This window comes from Acipenser ruthenus, chromosome 20 (genome assembly GCF_902713425.1).
Source record: "Acipenser ruthenus chromosome 20, fAciRut3.2 maternal haplotype, whole genome shotgun sequence".
Classification (NCBI taxonomy): domain Eukaryota; kingdom Metazoa; phylum Chordata; class Actinopteri; order Acipenseriformes; family Acipenseridae; genus Acipenser; species Acipenser ruthenus.
Window position 1 is genome coordinate 5,638,753 of NC_081208.1, and position 12,146 is coordinate 5,650,898.

General features: G+C 40.3%; 1 protein-coding gene across 6 annotated transcripts in view; it reads left to right on the plus strand.

Moving 5' to 3' along the window:
• The window catches only part of LOC117425061 (rho guanine nucleotide exchange factor 10-like protein), a 75,939-nt gene that overhangs the window by 27,205 nt on the left and 36,588 nt on the right, over nucleotides 1-12,146 (plus strand). For all 6 annotated transcript variants that reach the window (XM_058993308.1, XM_058993307.1, XM_058993309.1 and 3 more), the window contains 9 exons: nucleotides 61-169; nucleotides 1,131-1,234; nucleotides 2,093-2,170; nucleotides 2,782-2,961; nucleotides 3,980-4,096; nucleotides 4,848-4,940; nucleotides 6,572-6,742; nucleotides 7,800-7,945; nucleotides 8,947-9,122. In XM_058993308.1, coding sequence (XP_058849291.1) covers nucleotides 61-169; nucleotides 1,131-1,234; nucleotides 2,093-2,170; nucleotides 2,782-2,961; nucleotides 3,980-4,096; nucleotides 4,848-4,940; nucleotides 6,572-6,742; nucleotides 7,800-7,945; nucleotides 8,947-9,122 — 1,174 coding nt within the window. The remainder of the gene's footprint in view (nucleotides 1-60; nucleotides 170-1,130; nucleotides 1,235-2,092; nucleotides 2,171-2,781; nucleotides 2,962-3,979; nucleotides 4,097-4,847; nucleotides 4,941-6,571; nucleotides 6,743-7,799; nucleotides 7,946-8,946; nucleotides 9,123-12,146) is intronic.

The window sequence follows — 12,146 nt, forward strand, 5'->3', positions numbered from 1 at the left end:
ACCACTGAACTCTTATCTCACATTAGTCAAAATAATATATATTTTTTCTGTTGCCAACAGGTACATCAGCTAATGAAAGCCGCCAGAAATGGAACGAAAGATGGACTGGAAAAGACAAAAATTGCTGTCATGAAAAAAGTCCCCTTCTTGCTGAAGAAGGATATTCAAGGTATGTATTTAGAAAATAACCCTGTGCTGTTTTTTTGTCTCTACATTTCTGAAGGTGTAGCATTAGAAACAAAAGATATACCTTTCATTACCTTTTACTTCCATCACATCACCTCTCAAAGATGCAGAGTGGACGTTTTTGAAGATTTTCTTTAAGATATTTAGTCTCTTAGGGCACGCCCATTCTAGGAAGTCTCTTGTTTTTTTTTTGTGTGTGTGTAATACACTGAAGGTGGCACTAGTACACACCAACTGTAATGTTTGTTTACCTCACTTAATTTTCTTAGTTTTAGCTGCATTGTGTATAACACACTCTCACACAAAGTGAGAAACTTCCTTAATCACACATCTACCCAAACTCTCACTAGTCCTGTGCCCAGTCCTGGGTTTCATTTGAAGTGGACCAAATTCTGAGGATCTGTGGATAAAGAAAGCTACCTGTTGGAGAAATGGGTTCCAGGGCAGGTGTTGGGTGTGTGTTAAAAAAAAAAAAAAAAAAAAAAGCAGCTGTATAATATGCACACATAAAAAACAGTGTGGTAGAATGTTGTAAAAAAAGAACGACATTTTTCTCCATGAGGTGGATGACAAATAACAAGGGTATCATTTTAAAGCTAGTTTCAGTGCTTTACAGCAAACATTAATTGATGCAAACTATTGATGTAAGAAGTTGAACAATTCCTATTATAGCTGAAATGTATTCTGTTTAAAATCATTTCAGTTTACAAGAACCCAAGCCTAACTGAAAGGAAAAGTGAAATCTGAATTTTGTTTGTTGAATTTCGTTTCTTCTGTTTTTACCTTGTGACCGAGTGCTTGAAGTTCAGATGTAAACCAGGGAGTGTGGTTGGATTTGGTTTACATTGGGACGAGCTTTGTTTCAGTTGAACAGAAAAGGATTTGAATTGCTCAAGCTGTGTGGTTCTCGTCCTGGTTTCTCTCGGTGCTGTGCTGGCTCGCAGATGAGATGGAGGATGATGCTGGCTACCTGGATGTTGCCCTCTCAGAGTCCAAACACCCCCCTGCCGAGCTATGCCCCATGCCAGATGGATTGACCAATCAGCAGGTCAGTATGCCCTTCACTGTTCCGTGGGGAAACAAAGAGCTCCCAGGTGGGGAGAGCCATGGAAAACAGACCCCCTGGTGGGGGATAGAAAATTCAATTGTGACAGAGCTGCTGAAGCCTTAAAGCAGGACCATGTTCCTTAAACCACCAGCAGAGGCCAGTAGAGTGTTTTGTTTTTCTATTTGACTAGAAATTGATTAGGGCCTGGTATTTAATGCAATAATCTATTCTCATATAAATGAGTGTGATTTTGTATTTTACTAGAACATACAAGATATCCGAATGCATTCATGTGCTGTTATTTCCTAAAGCATGACACTGTCAGCAGGCAATTTACCTATAAATAACTACATTGTATGGTAATCCCATTCGTAGTTTTCAAAATGTGGCTTGTGGATTTACTCAGTTTTATGAATAAAGTATAAATGTGCTTCACATTTGATTTCAACTCGAAGGCCCTTGTTTGTTCAGTGAAAGAGTAATTTTCTTTAAATGTAATTTTAATGCTTGTTAAAAAATGTATTTCCCCCTGTCTATGTTATGGTATTGAATGGTATGCAATAATTCTCAGAGTTTATGGGTTCTTTTTCCACAATATTAAGTCATATTTTTTCTTTTTGTCTGCCGTTATGTTTGAGCTTGTCTGGAGAGTCCTAACTGTCGGTACTGAACAGCCTCCCTCTTTCCATCACAAAACAGGTTGAAGTAAACCTGAGATTTGCTTTTTAATTGTGATTTTCATACACATATTTAGCTTAGTTTAGTATTGCCACATTGGAATTCCCATCAGATATTATCTAGCATGTTAAACTCCACACAAACTTGCCTGAATCCTGGCGCTTCCTCTTGTCTCCACAGATTGTAAGGCGTCACATCCTGGGCTCCATCGTGCTGAGCGAGCGCAACTACCTGGAATCGCTCAAGAGAATCCTGCAGGTGAGGCCACAATACGTTAACCAAGCACAGAACAGTTTTTAAATGTTATATACACGGACCGACAAGTGTTGGGGCTGAGAGACACAAAGAACTTGGTGTAAGGTAGAACACAAAACAAATAATTTGACTTTTAAACTCGTTGAGACAGCGCTGTACAAATAGAACACAAAACTACTGTTGCAAAGGCCAATTAACGTTAAAAATAAAGGCCCAGCTACACAAAGATAAGCACGCCTATAAAGTTGCAAAGGGCGAACTATAAAAATAGATAATTCTGTGCTCCCTTGAGAAGAAAACTGGCAAGATAATATGAACAGCTCCTATCTGCTTGTATTGTACAATAAATTCCATTCCAATTCAGAGAAATTGCATTTGCACTTCAAAATAGGCCCTATACTTTATGCTCTGTGTCTACCAGCATACTGTACCACAGGTCCCTGGCCTAATAGAATACCAATTTTAAAATGTAGTCTAATGTACAGAGACTTCCTATCACAGACCATGTCAAGTCCCAGAAGCAGAGCCTGAGCAGTAAAGTGGTTTTCAGCTGGTTGAACCCTGACTGGAGTTGTTCTAAAGAGCACCTGTGGATTTCTCTCCTCTGCGTGCAGGAGTACCAGAAGCCACTGCTGGAGTTGGAGCCACGCATGCTGAGCACAAAGAAGGTCCGGCTGGTATTCTTCCGCCTGCGTGAGATTCTGCAGTGCCACTCCATGTTCCAGATCGCCCTGTCGTCCCGCGTGGCCGAGTGGGACCTCAATGAGATGATAGGTGACCTCTTTGTGGCTTCGGTGAGTCTTTCAGGGTGTAACAAAGTTGGATATCCCTCGTAGAACTGGCTGACAAATACTAGTGTGTTACCCTGATAGAAACCTTACCAGTATAATTAGCAACAGTATGGCAGCTAATGGAACAAGTATTGTACACTGTATGGTACTACAATAGATTACCTGTGTGAATTGCTTTATCCATATAGCTGGGTTATAACCCATATATCTATATGGCATTTCATTTGTGGTAATACTGTAATGGTTTATACTTTTGCAATTGCTCTTGTGCTGCCATTGTCCCTATAGCATTGCAATTGTAGTGTCACTGCTGCAAGGGACTTTTTTTTTATTATGCTACCTATAGAGATAATGTTATGCCTAAAATCATCCCCACCCCCTTAAAGATGTCGCTGTTCACCTTGACTTTAATGCAAATTTGTGGTTTACAAAAAAAGCCCCACATTACTTTTGCTGTATCCCATACGTTTCATACATCATTTATGAACACTTTAGATATGCTAAAAGCAACTGTGTAAATGACAAACATTTTGACAGTCTTTCTCAGTCTTTTTCCTGCTACTTGTGTGTGTTATTGCTTCATCATTCTTTAAAAGCAATTAGAAAGTACAATGCACATCAAATTTAAAGCCATAAACAATTTATTTAAAAAAAACAAACAAAAAAAAAAACGATTTGCAAGACTGAATTAATGAGCCACTCCAGTTCTTGATAAAACCCCGATCAATCACTGATCTAATTAATCATCTGGTTTAATTTAAAGGCAGCGTTTAGACTTCAAAAGGGCACCTCGCTTTATCATGACATTATTTTACCAAACAATGAAATGATTCTTCCCACAATGCCGCAGATGTGTAATGATGCAGCTGTTTTAATTGAGTGGGCTGGGCTGCTGGTACTCAGCCCCCATGCAAAAGCCCTCTCCATAAATTCAACACCACTTAGCTGCTTGTTTTGAGGACTGTAACATTTTTGAAAATGCTTGTCATTTGTTAATTTGGTTGTTGGTTTTATACCACAGTTTTCCAAGTCCATGGTTCTGGATGTGTACAGCGATTATGTCAATAACTTCACTAATGCCATGGCTCTGATTAAAAAGGCTTGCATCTCCAAACCTGCTTTCCTGGAATTCCTCAAGGTAAGTGTGTGGATGTGTGAGTTCTTGCTTACGGGGTCAAAGACGACCCCACAAGGTAATAGAACCTGACAAAACATACCTTATTGGGAGGTCATCCCTCTAGCATTTGAACATGTATTTCAAAAAATGAAATATACCTTTAAAAGAACGTTCAATGCAGGAGTGTTTAGCCTCAACTTTCATTATTGTGGTGATCCATGCTCCTCGGAGTTTAGGATTGTAAATCGACACTATGTGGGAGTCAATGCAAAATCTGCATTACCCCATAAACAAACATGTTTATGTGTGTCTCAACTACAGTGTCTGACTTTGGTCAAACTATAAGACTATTGTGCAAATCCTCAGTGTCTTTTAATTAAATCCTATTTTTTGAAGGGAGAGAATGGTTAATGTTATAAAATGAAATGCAAACAAAGTGGTTCTAGCTATTTGCTATGTACAGCAGGCCTCTCGTGTAGTTTTGAAAGAAACACATGCTCTAGAAAACCTGTATTTGTATTTAAAATCTGACACTACAGTATTAGGTTAAAGAAAGCTCTGATTGCAAGCCTAGACTTTCAGCTAGTCTTGCACTTCCTAGGTCCTGTGGAATTGTCCTCAACAATTCAACTTAGTATTTTCCAGCTGCTTCCCCTAATGACAGACGTGTTGGCAGCTAGTGACATGCTTTGATCCCAAAGAGCCTGCTCTGTGTGTGTGTGTGTGTGTGTGTGTTTGTGTCTTATCTGTCATCTTCTCTCCTGACCCCCAGAAAAAGCAGGCTGCCAGTGTAGACCGGATCACTCTGTATGGCCTGATGGTGAAACCCATCCAGAGATTCCCCCAGTTCATCCTCCTGCTGCAGGTCAGTACATCGCCACTAGGGGTCACCCTCGCCCACTACTGAAATCGGCAGTTGGTTAACAGAAACTAACATAATTGCATTTGCTTGTCATCTAATAAAAAAAAGTAATTGTACACACTTGATAAAATACTGTTTCAGTAAATGCAATGATATTTTCAATCCGAGCGATGATAAACAATGACTTCTGTTGCGATTTAGTATTAAATTATATATAGATGATGTAATTAATTGATTCACAATTGTTATTCATTGATTTAAAGCTCTTGTGAATGTATGTCACTACCCACCAGTACTGTCCTTGTAAACTGATTTTGAAAGAATATTATTTAAAGAGTTTTATCTAATTACCGTGGGGTCTGTTCGTCTTAGTCACTAACTTTTATAGGTAATAAACAGCCTCTTGAAGGGCCTGTAGCTTTCTTAATAATGGAGAAAATCTATAATATGTTCCATTATGTCATGTGAATCTGGAGTGGGTGTAATCCAATATGCAATACATTTTTCTATATAATAGACTGTTATTATGATATATTTTCTTTTGTGCTCAAATCGCTATACACGCAGCCCTGCAGCACTTGCGTCATTATGTTAACTCATTTCACACATTGCATTTTATTTTTGAATTTATTTAAGCAGCACATTGCTTTCCATTGTAAGTGTCCCAAGAGGGTTTGAATACACAGATGGGAGAAATGTTTGCTCAGTTTCAGAGAGAGTCAGTCTCACAGGCACAGTTTCTAAACGGCCAGAGGCTTGGGTAGGATTGCTGCTCCCCTGGTAGGCTATTCCAGCTATTGAGATGGGGATGCAGCTTGTAGCTGTTCCACTTCTATAAAACATGCCCTAGCAGGAATAGGCTGATCGTACAGCTGTGGATTTGTGTGCGTTGTACAACTGTCGTCCGTGAGTCATTGTTGATGAAGGCAGCCTGATCACATGCCAAGTAAATATCTCACAGGGTTTCAAAGTATTTCATGGGCGTGGAAGGGTATTTGAGGCAAATTGACTAACTAAGCCGGAACATCAATCACAACCTTGCTTTCAAATCAATCTCTACAAATATGCACTCAATCAACCAATACAGTACCACTCTGACCAACATTATTTCTCTCTTCTATGGTGCCTTGCTGTACTCGGACCTGTCTACCAGATTGGATTTGTCATGGCCCTGAATTAGAGATGCACATTAGGTTGATCATGCATTATGAAAGGTCATTCCTGCACTATTAAGATGTGGGAGCAGCACAATTGCAGTCTACCAGAAATGGGGAAAGATCCAACAGCACTGGAAAGAGTTCACCGCCACAGCAGCAAGGACAGTCATGTTGGTTAAGCTGCTGTGAGTCATCAGAGCATGTCAGCAATGGAAAATGAAGTTAAAGTGGTGACCCAGACAGCTGTGGCTGCAAACACTTAGGGGGAAAAGACTGGCTTGTCAAGTATGAAAATGAATTTGGTGCCATCTGGTATCAAGACCAACCCGATATTAAGTACTGACCCTTAGAAAGTGTGTGTGTGGCTTTTGGTAGTTTCATTGAATGCTGCTGTAAATGTGGGGGCTGGATATCTTTTTTGATTGAATCCACCCCCAGGATTGGTTTGTAACCTGCGCCATGGTTTGTGTTGCCCAGGACATGCTGAAGAACACTCCGAAGGGACACCAGGACAGGCTGCCTCTGCAGCTGGCTCTCACAGAGCTAGAGACCCTGGCTGAGAAACTGAATGAGCAGAAACGTGTGGCCGACCAGATCGCAGAGATCCAGCAACTAGCCAAGAGCGTCAGCGACCGAGCGCTAAACAAGGTAACCTGTCTGGCCGTCTGTGTGAGTACATAAATTTACATGAGCTTGAAGATTTCATAGATTGAATAGTTGCCATAACAGAAAGCATATCCAGTTGTGTGAAAAGTTGTCTCTGTACACCGGGGTGGATGGTAGAAACTTTAAATCAAAAAGATGTGTGGAGTCACACTGGCTCATATGACATTCAATGGAAAAATATATACGAAGTCATACGAATTCAGTAGCTTTGATCTCTGGTCGGTTTGTCAGTTATCTGTAGATATCAGAAGCAGTCAACAGATGTTGGATTCAATATGCTCCCTGCAGTATTTTCATAATCACTGTCTGCCTGAAGAGGGTGCTCTTCTCCTAGTAACAAGCCTTTAAGCAGTCATAGAGGGAGAGATTGCTAAATATAGAGCAAATCCCCATTAAAATGAGTTTGGTTTTCTCGACTTGGCTGGGGATATAGAGGAGACGTTGATGCACCTGTAAGTGTTTGCATATATCAGGAAAGCCGCTTGTAGCATTAATTGTGATGAAACTTGGTATTAACGTTATTTCGCATACGTTATTGGATGCATCAGATTACACGTGGAGGTGTCGCCACACATTTGTACTGTATCTTGCAGGTACAGTAAATCATTTTGATATACTTTACCATGTTACTAATACCTGTGCCTACCGAATGACCCATTCCTTATTCTATTCTGTACATATAGTTTCTATATATGTCACGCTCATCATCTTTCTCATCATACTGATGGCTGTAATGTAGGATTTACAGCCAGGGATGTATTTTACATACATACTTTTTTAGAGAACAAATTCTAGTTCCCGATCAGCTTGGTTTTGTTCAAAATCTTGACCTCTTGCTTGAGGCACCACAGCGAGACAAGGCATACTTAACTACCACTGTAGACAGAGAGCACAGACTGACTGACAGGGAGGACTGCCCTTTGAAAATGGCGTATGTACATGCGTATTCTTATTAGTAAGCGGACGTTGCTAAGGAACTCGCTGTTCCTGCCTTGGTGCAAGGCTTAAAGCTGTGTCTCGCTTGCTTTCTCTCTCTCAGCTGCTCAGCGCAGGCCAGCGCCAGCTCATCCTGTGTGAGACTCTCATTGAGGTGGTGTACGGGGATCGGGGGCAGGTTCTCAAGTCCAAGGAGCGCAAAGTGTTTCTCCTCAACGACACCCTCATCTGCGCCAACATCAACATCAAGTCAGTGATTCTTACTGAAGTCTTCGTTCTGTGATAGCTTTGAACAGGGCCAGTCAAATCTAGATGTTCCAGGGTTCTGTGTGATACGAGCTGGTATCTACTCTGTGAGAGGTCAGGGTGGTTAACAGAGGGCTTACTGGCCGCTCTGACCTTGAGAGGTGACAATCTGCTTATATCTTACACGGATAAATAAGAATGATTTAACAGCATTGCTAATTTTAATGTGATCTCTTTTCCATCTGATACCATGACGTTTCAGATGGCTGTACACATCATTGTCAGGCTCTGCTATATATCGAACATGCATATCTGACATGTTCTTTCAATAGGTACTTTCTTTTTCCAGGATTTTTAAATCAAAATTATAAAAGCAACCTAACTCTCTGCTATTATTTTATTTGTTAATTTTAAGAAATGTAATTTTGGTAACTGTTAATAGATAACTGTCATATCGGCTCAAGTAGACCAAATTCTGGGGGGTGTTTTTCTCCCTTTTGTTGGTTGAAGATACATACAATGAACCACATTTGGCGATAAGGATTCCAGGGCGGTCGTGTGCATGAAAAAGATCACATGGTGTCTGGAGATGGTAGAAATGCCCATTGTTGTTTATTTTTCACCATGTTGGAGGCCTTTTTTTATGTTCAGGCACGTTTTTCAAGGGCTTTTAAACTGTAAGTAGCTGACTTGAGGGAGAGTAGCTAATGTTGATTCACTTCAGCTAGAAGGACCTTGCATGTTAACATTTTTAACTGCTTTTAATATGTAATGTAGTGCCTTGTTTTACACATTACCTATTTGTCTCGTACTGATTTTTATACATTAACGCTACAAAACTAGACTTTGATAATACAAAAATGATAATCCTTCAGGCCAGTTATTGTAATACCCGCATATATGATTTCAGTACATTTGTTGACACCAAGCAATGTCTTTATGCGACAGCTTATCATTGAGGAAGCTTTTTATAGCAACTCTGTTATATCTATTCTCACCACCAGGGGGCCCCCTGACCTCAGCAGTCTGGTTCCCATTGGGCTGAAGTACACCGTGAAGTGGAGCGCTCCCTTGGTGCAGGTGCAGGTGGTGGAGGTGGGGCAGGAGGGCAGTGTCCAGAACAAGGAGACAATGTTCCAGCACCACGGGGCCAAGAGACCCTCTGGCACAAGCATCACAGGTAAGGAGCGATAATGTTTGCCGTCTCCATGGAGACTGTATAGAAACCAGGTGGATATCAGACAATTGATTTTGAGGCAAGACTGCACAAAAGCGTTTCAGTTCAATTTGAGTGCAAACAAATCATTAATTGTTCACACACAGAAACACTTTCATGCGTTGGCTGTTATTTTCTCGATGTTGTACCACTACCTAAGAGGCGCATTGGCACATGTTACCTGGGATTGAATGTATATCTACATTTCTCTCAATAATTGTGCTCTTGTGTGATTTTATTTTGATGATTTTTGGGTAACACTTTATATTAAGTGTCACGCATTACTGTGTATTTACATAGTAGTTACTTGTACTTGCACATAATTACAATGTTACTATTCATAGTTAATGTGAATCTTTTTGCACGATCTAGACTCAATGTACAGTGTATAATCCGTATTGTTCAGAGACAGGATGTTCTTGTCCTCGGACAGCAAAGCTGATTGTACGTCGAAACGTCATCTTAGGCAGCCCTAGATACTACTTCTTTTTTTATATTAAATTTCTATCGCTGCTTCATGCAAATTTATTTGGTTTTAAATTAAAATCATAATTGGAGATGGCCGCTACAGCAAGTAATAAGGTATTGTAAAAATGACAAGGTGTTTTGTGACACTTGGGCCTATTGGATCAGGGTCACTTGATTACCATAAGGACGACTTTTATACAGGAAATTACATTTAATTGTACTTTAAAAATGACAAACACTTAATCATTTCAGTAGTACAGTTCAATTACAGCACTCACAACTACAGGTCAGGGATGAAAATAGACATGCAGTCTGAGACAGAACACCTCTTTATTGAGACAGTCTTAAAGGGATACTGCGATATCATCAGAACACTTATGAGACAGCCTTAAAGGGATACTACGATATCATCAGAACACCTCTTTATTGAGACAGTCTTAAAGGGATACTACGATATCATCAGAACACCTCTTTATTGAGACAGTCTTAAAGGGATACTGCGATATCATCAGAACACCTCTTTATTGAGACAGCCTTAAAGGGATACTGCGATATCATCAGAACACCTCTTTATTGAGACAGCCTTAAAAGGATACTGCGATATCATCAGAACACCTCTTTATTGAGACAGTCTTAAAGGGATACTGCGATATCATCAGAACACCTCTTTATTGAGACAGCCTTAAAGGGATACTGCGATATCATCAGAACACCTCTTTATTGAGACAGCCTTAAAGGGATACTGCGATATCATCAGAACACCTCTTTATTGAGACAGCCTTAAAAGGATACTGCGATATCATCAGAACACCTCTTTGAGACAGCCTTAAAGGGATGCTACAATATCATCAGAACACCTCTTTGAGACAGCTTAAAGGATACTACGATATCATCAGAACACCTCTTTATTGAGACAGCCTTAGAGAGATGCTGCGATATCATCTGCAGTCTCTCTAGTCCTTTTGCTGGGATCGGTGTTTACTAACTGCTCCTGCACACCATTGCCTCTCAAATGACTTCTCAAGGCAGATTTTTTCTGAAGTCTGTAAAGAATCTTTAAGACCCTTTTTGAGTAGCATGCAGGTTTTCAGCCTCGAGTAGCATAATGACCACCTTTCAGAAGTGCATTAGTTGACGTCTAACAGGAGAAGATCCTAGTTTGCTAGAAACTAGAGTTTCCTTCTGCTGATATTTTAACAATACTTGTCAATCACCTGTTCATGACTACTGGATATTTTCAGAATGTGGACCAGATGATTTGTTATTTTGGATTTGACTACTGACTGTGTTCAGAATTACTTAGACAACCAATCACTGGATGTATTTCAGTGATGGAGCTAAACTGCCAATGTATGCAATCGCTGAATAAAAAAGGGACCTTTTCCTGTACTGTCTAGTTTGGAGTTATTTGCACCAATTATGAATAAAAGTAAAGACCTGAACCAACAACTGCTCTTCAAGGCAGTGAAGCATATTAGCATTGCATAGGCTTAGTGCACAATGCTTCACCTATGAGCTTGTGGAGTGGAGCGCCCCCTAGCTGCAGGTGGCACTGTTCCAGCACTGCAGGGCCAAGACACCCTCTGTCAACAGCATCACAGGTAGGGGGCGCTTGTGCTTATGCATCCAACACTACATAGGTAATGTTATTGAACAGCACCATAGAACAGAGAACAATACGGTTAAGATTAGCATCACAAGCTTGAATCTGATGTATAAAAGCAGTGACATTTGATTCTCCATTTCCCCAATAGCTTTTTGTGCTGCACGGAAAGTGGCTGAGAAGTTCCTTGTTTCCAGACAGACATTAAGAGCCCTGATGTATTTATAGAGACGCAGCAAGACAGAGGCCCTGTCTTTCCCCAGCCCTGTCACTCAGAGCCTGGACTCCTTGCTATAATTGGTTACCAGAAGTTACAGCTTCCATTTTAAAGAGACTCATTTCTCATCTCCTGAAGGTCTGGGTGCCCTAATTTACAGATGGAATAGGGCAGCCTGTTGGGAATGCCAGTGGTTTTTTTTTTCTTCTCAATCCTGGTAGAAAAATGTGATATTTTTAGGGGCTGTGCACTTTATCCTCTGTATAATGTTGTTTTCAATGGGGATTGCAGAGATGCATTTTTAAACATGCCTATTTTAGGTCTAGCAAATGCAAAACGAGATGGTAGTTTTATACTAGTAAATTGGGGAGAGCATGTAGCGAAGGTTTTGTAGTTGGTTAGAATTGGTTTGAATGCGATTTATTTTAATTGGCACACAAGGGTAAGCGATGTACCTATGAGAGAAACAGAAATAACTAAGATGAATAGCACAACACTATCTATTTACACCACTAGCATGCAGAATAACATGAATATCGAAATTGGCAGCCACCATTATAGAAACACATTTTTGGAGGGTAAAATGAAGAATACATATCTCACCAGTGAGTAAATGGATACCATTGGTCATGCTTAATCATTTGCCTATTTGAGTACTGCACCTACTATCGGCCCCCTATCAGGCTTACAGACTATGATG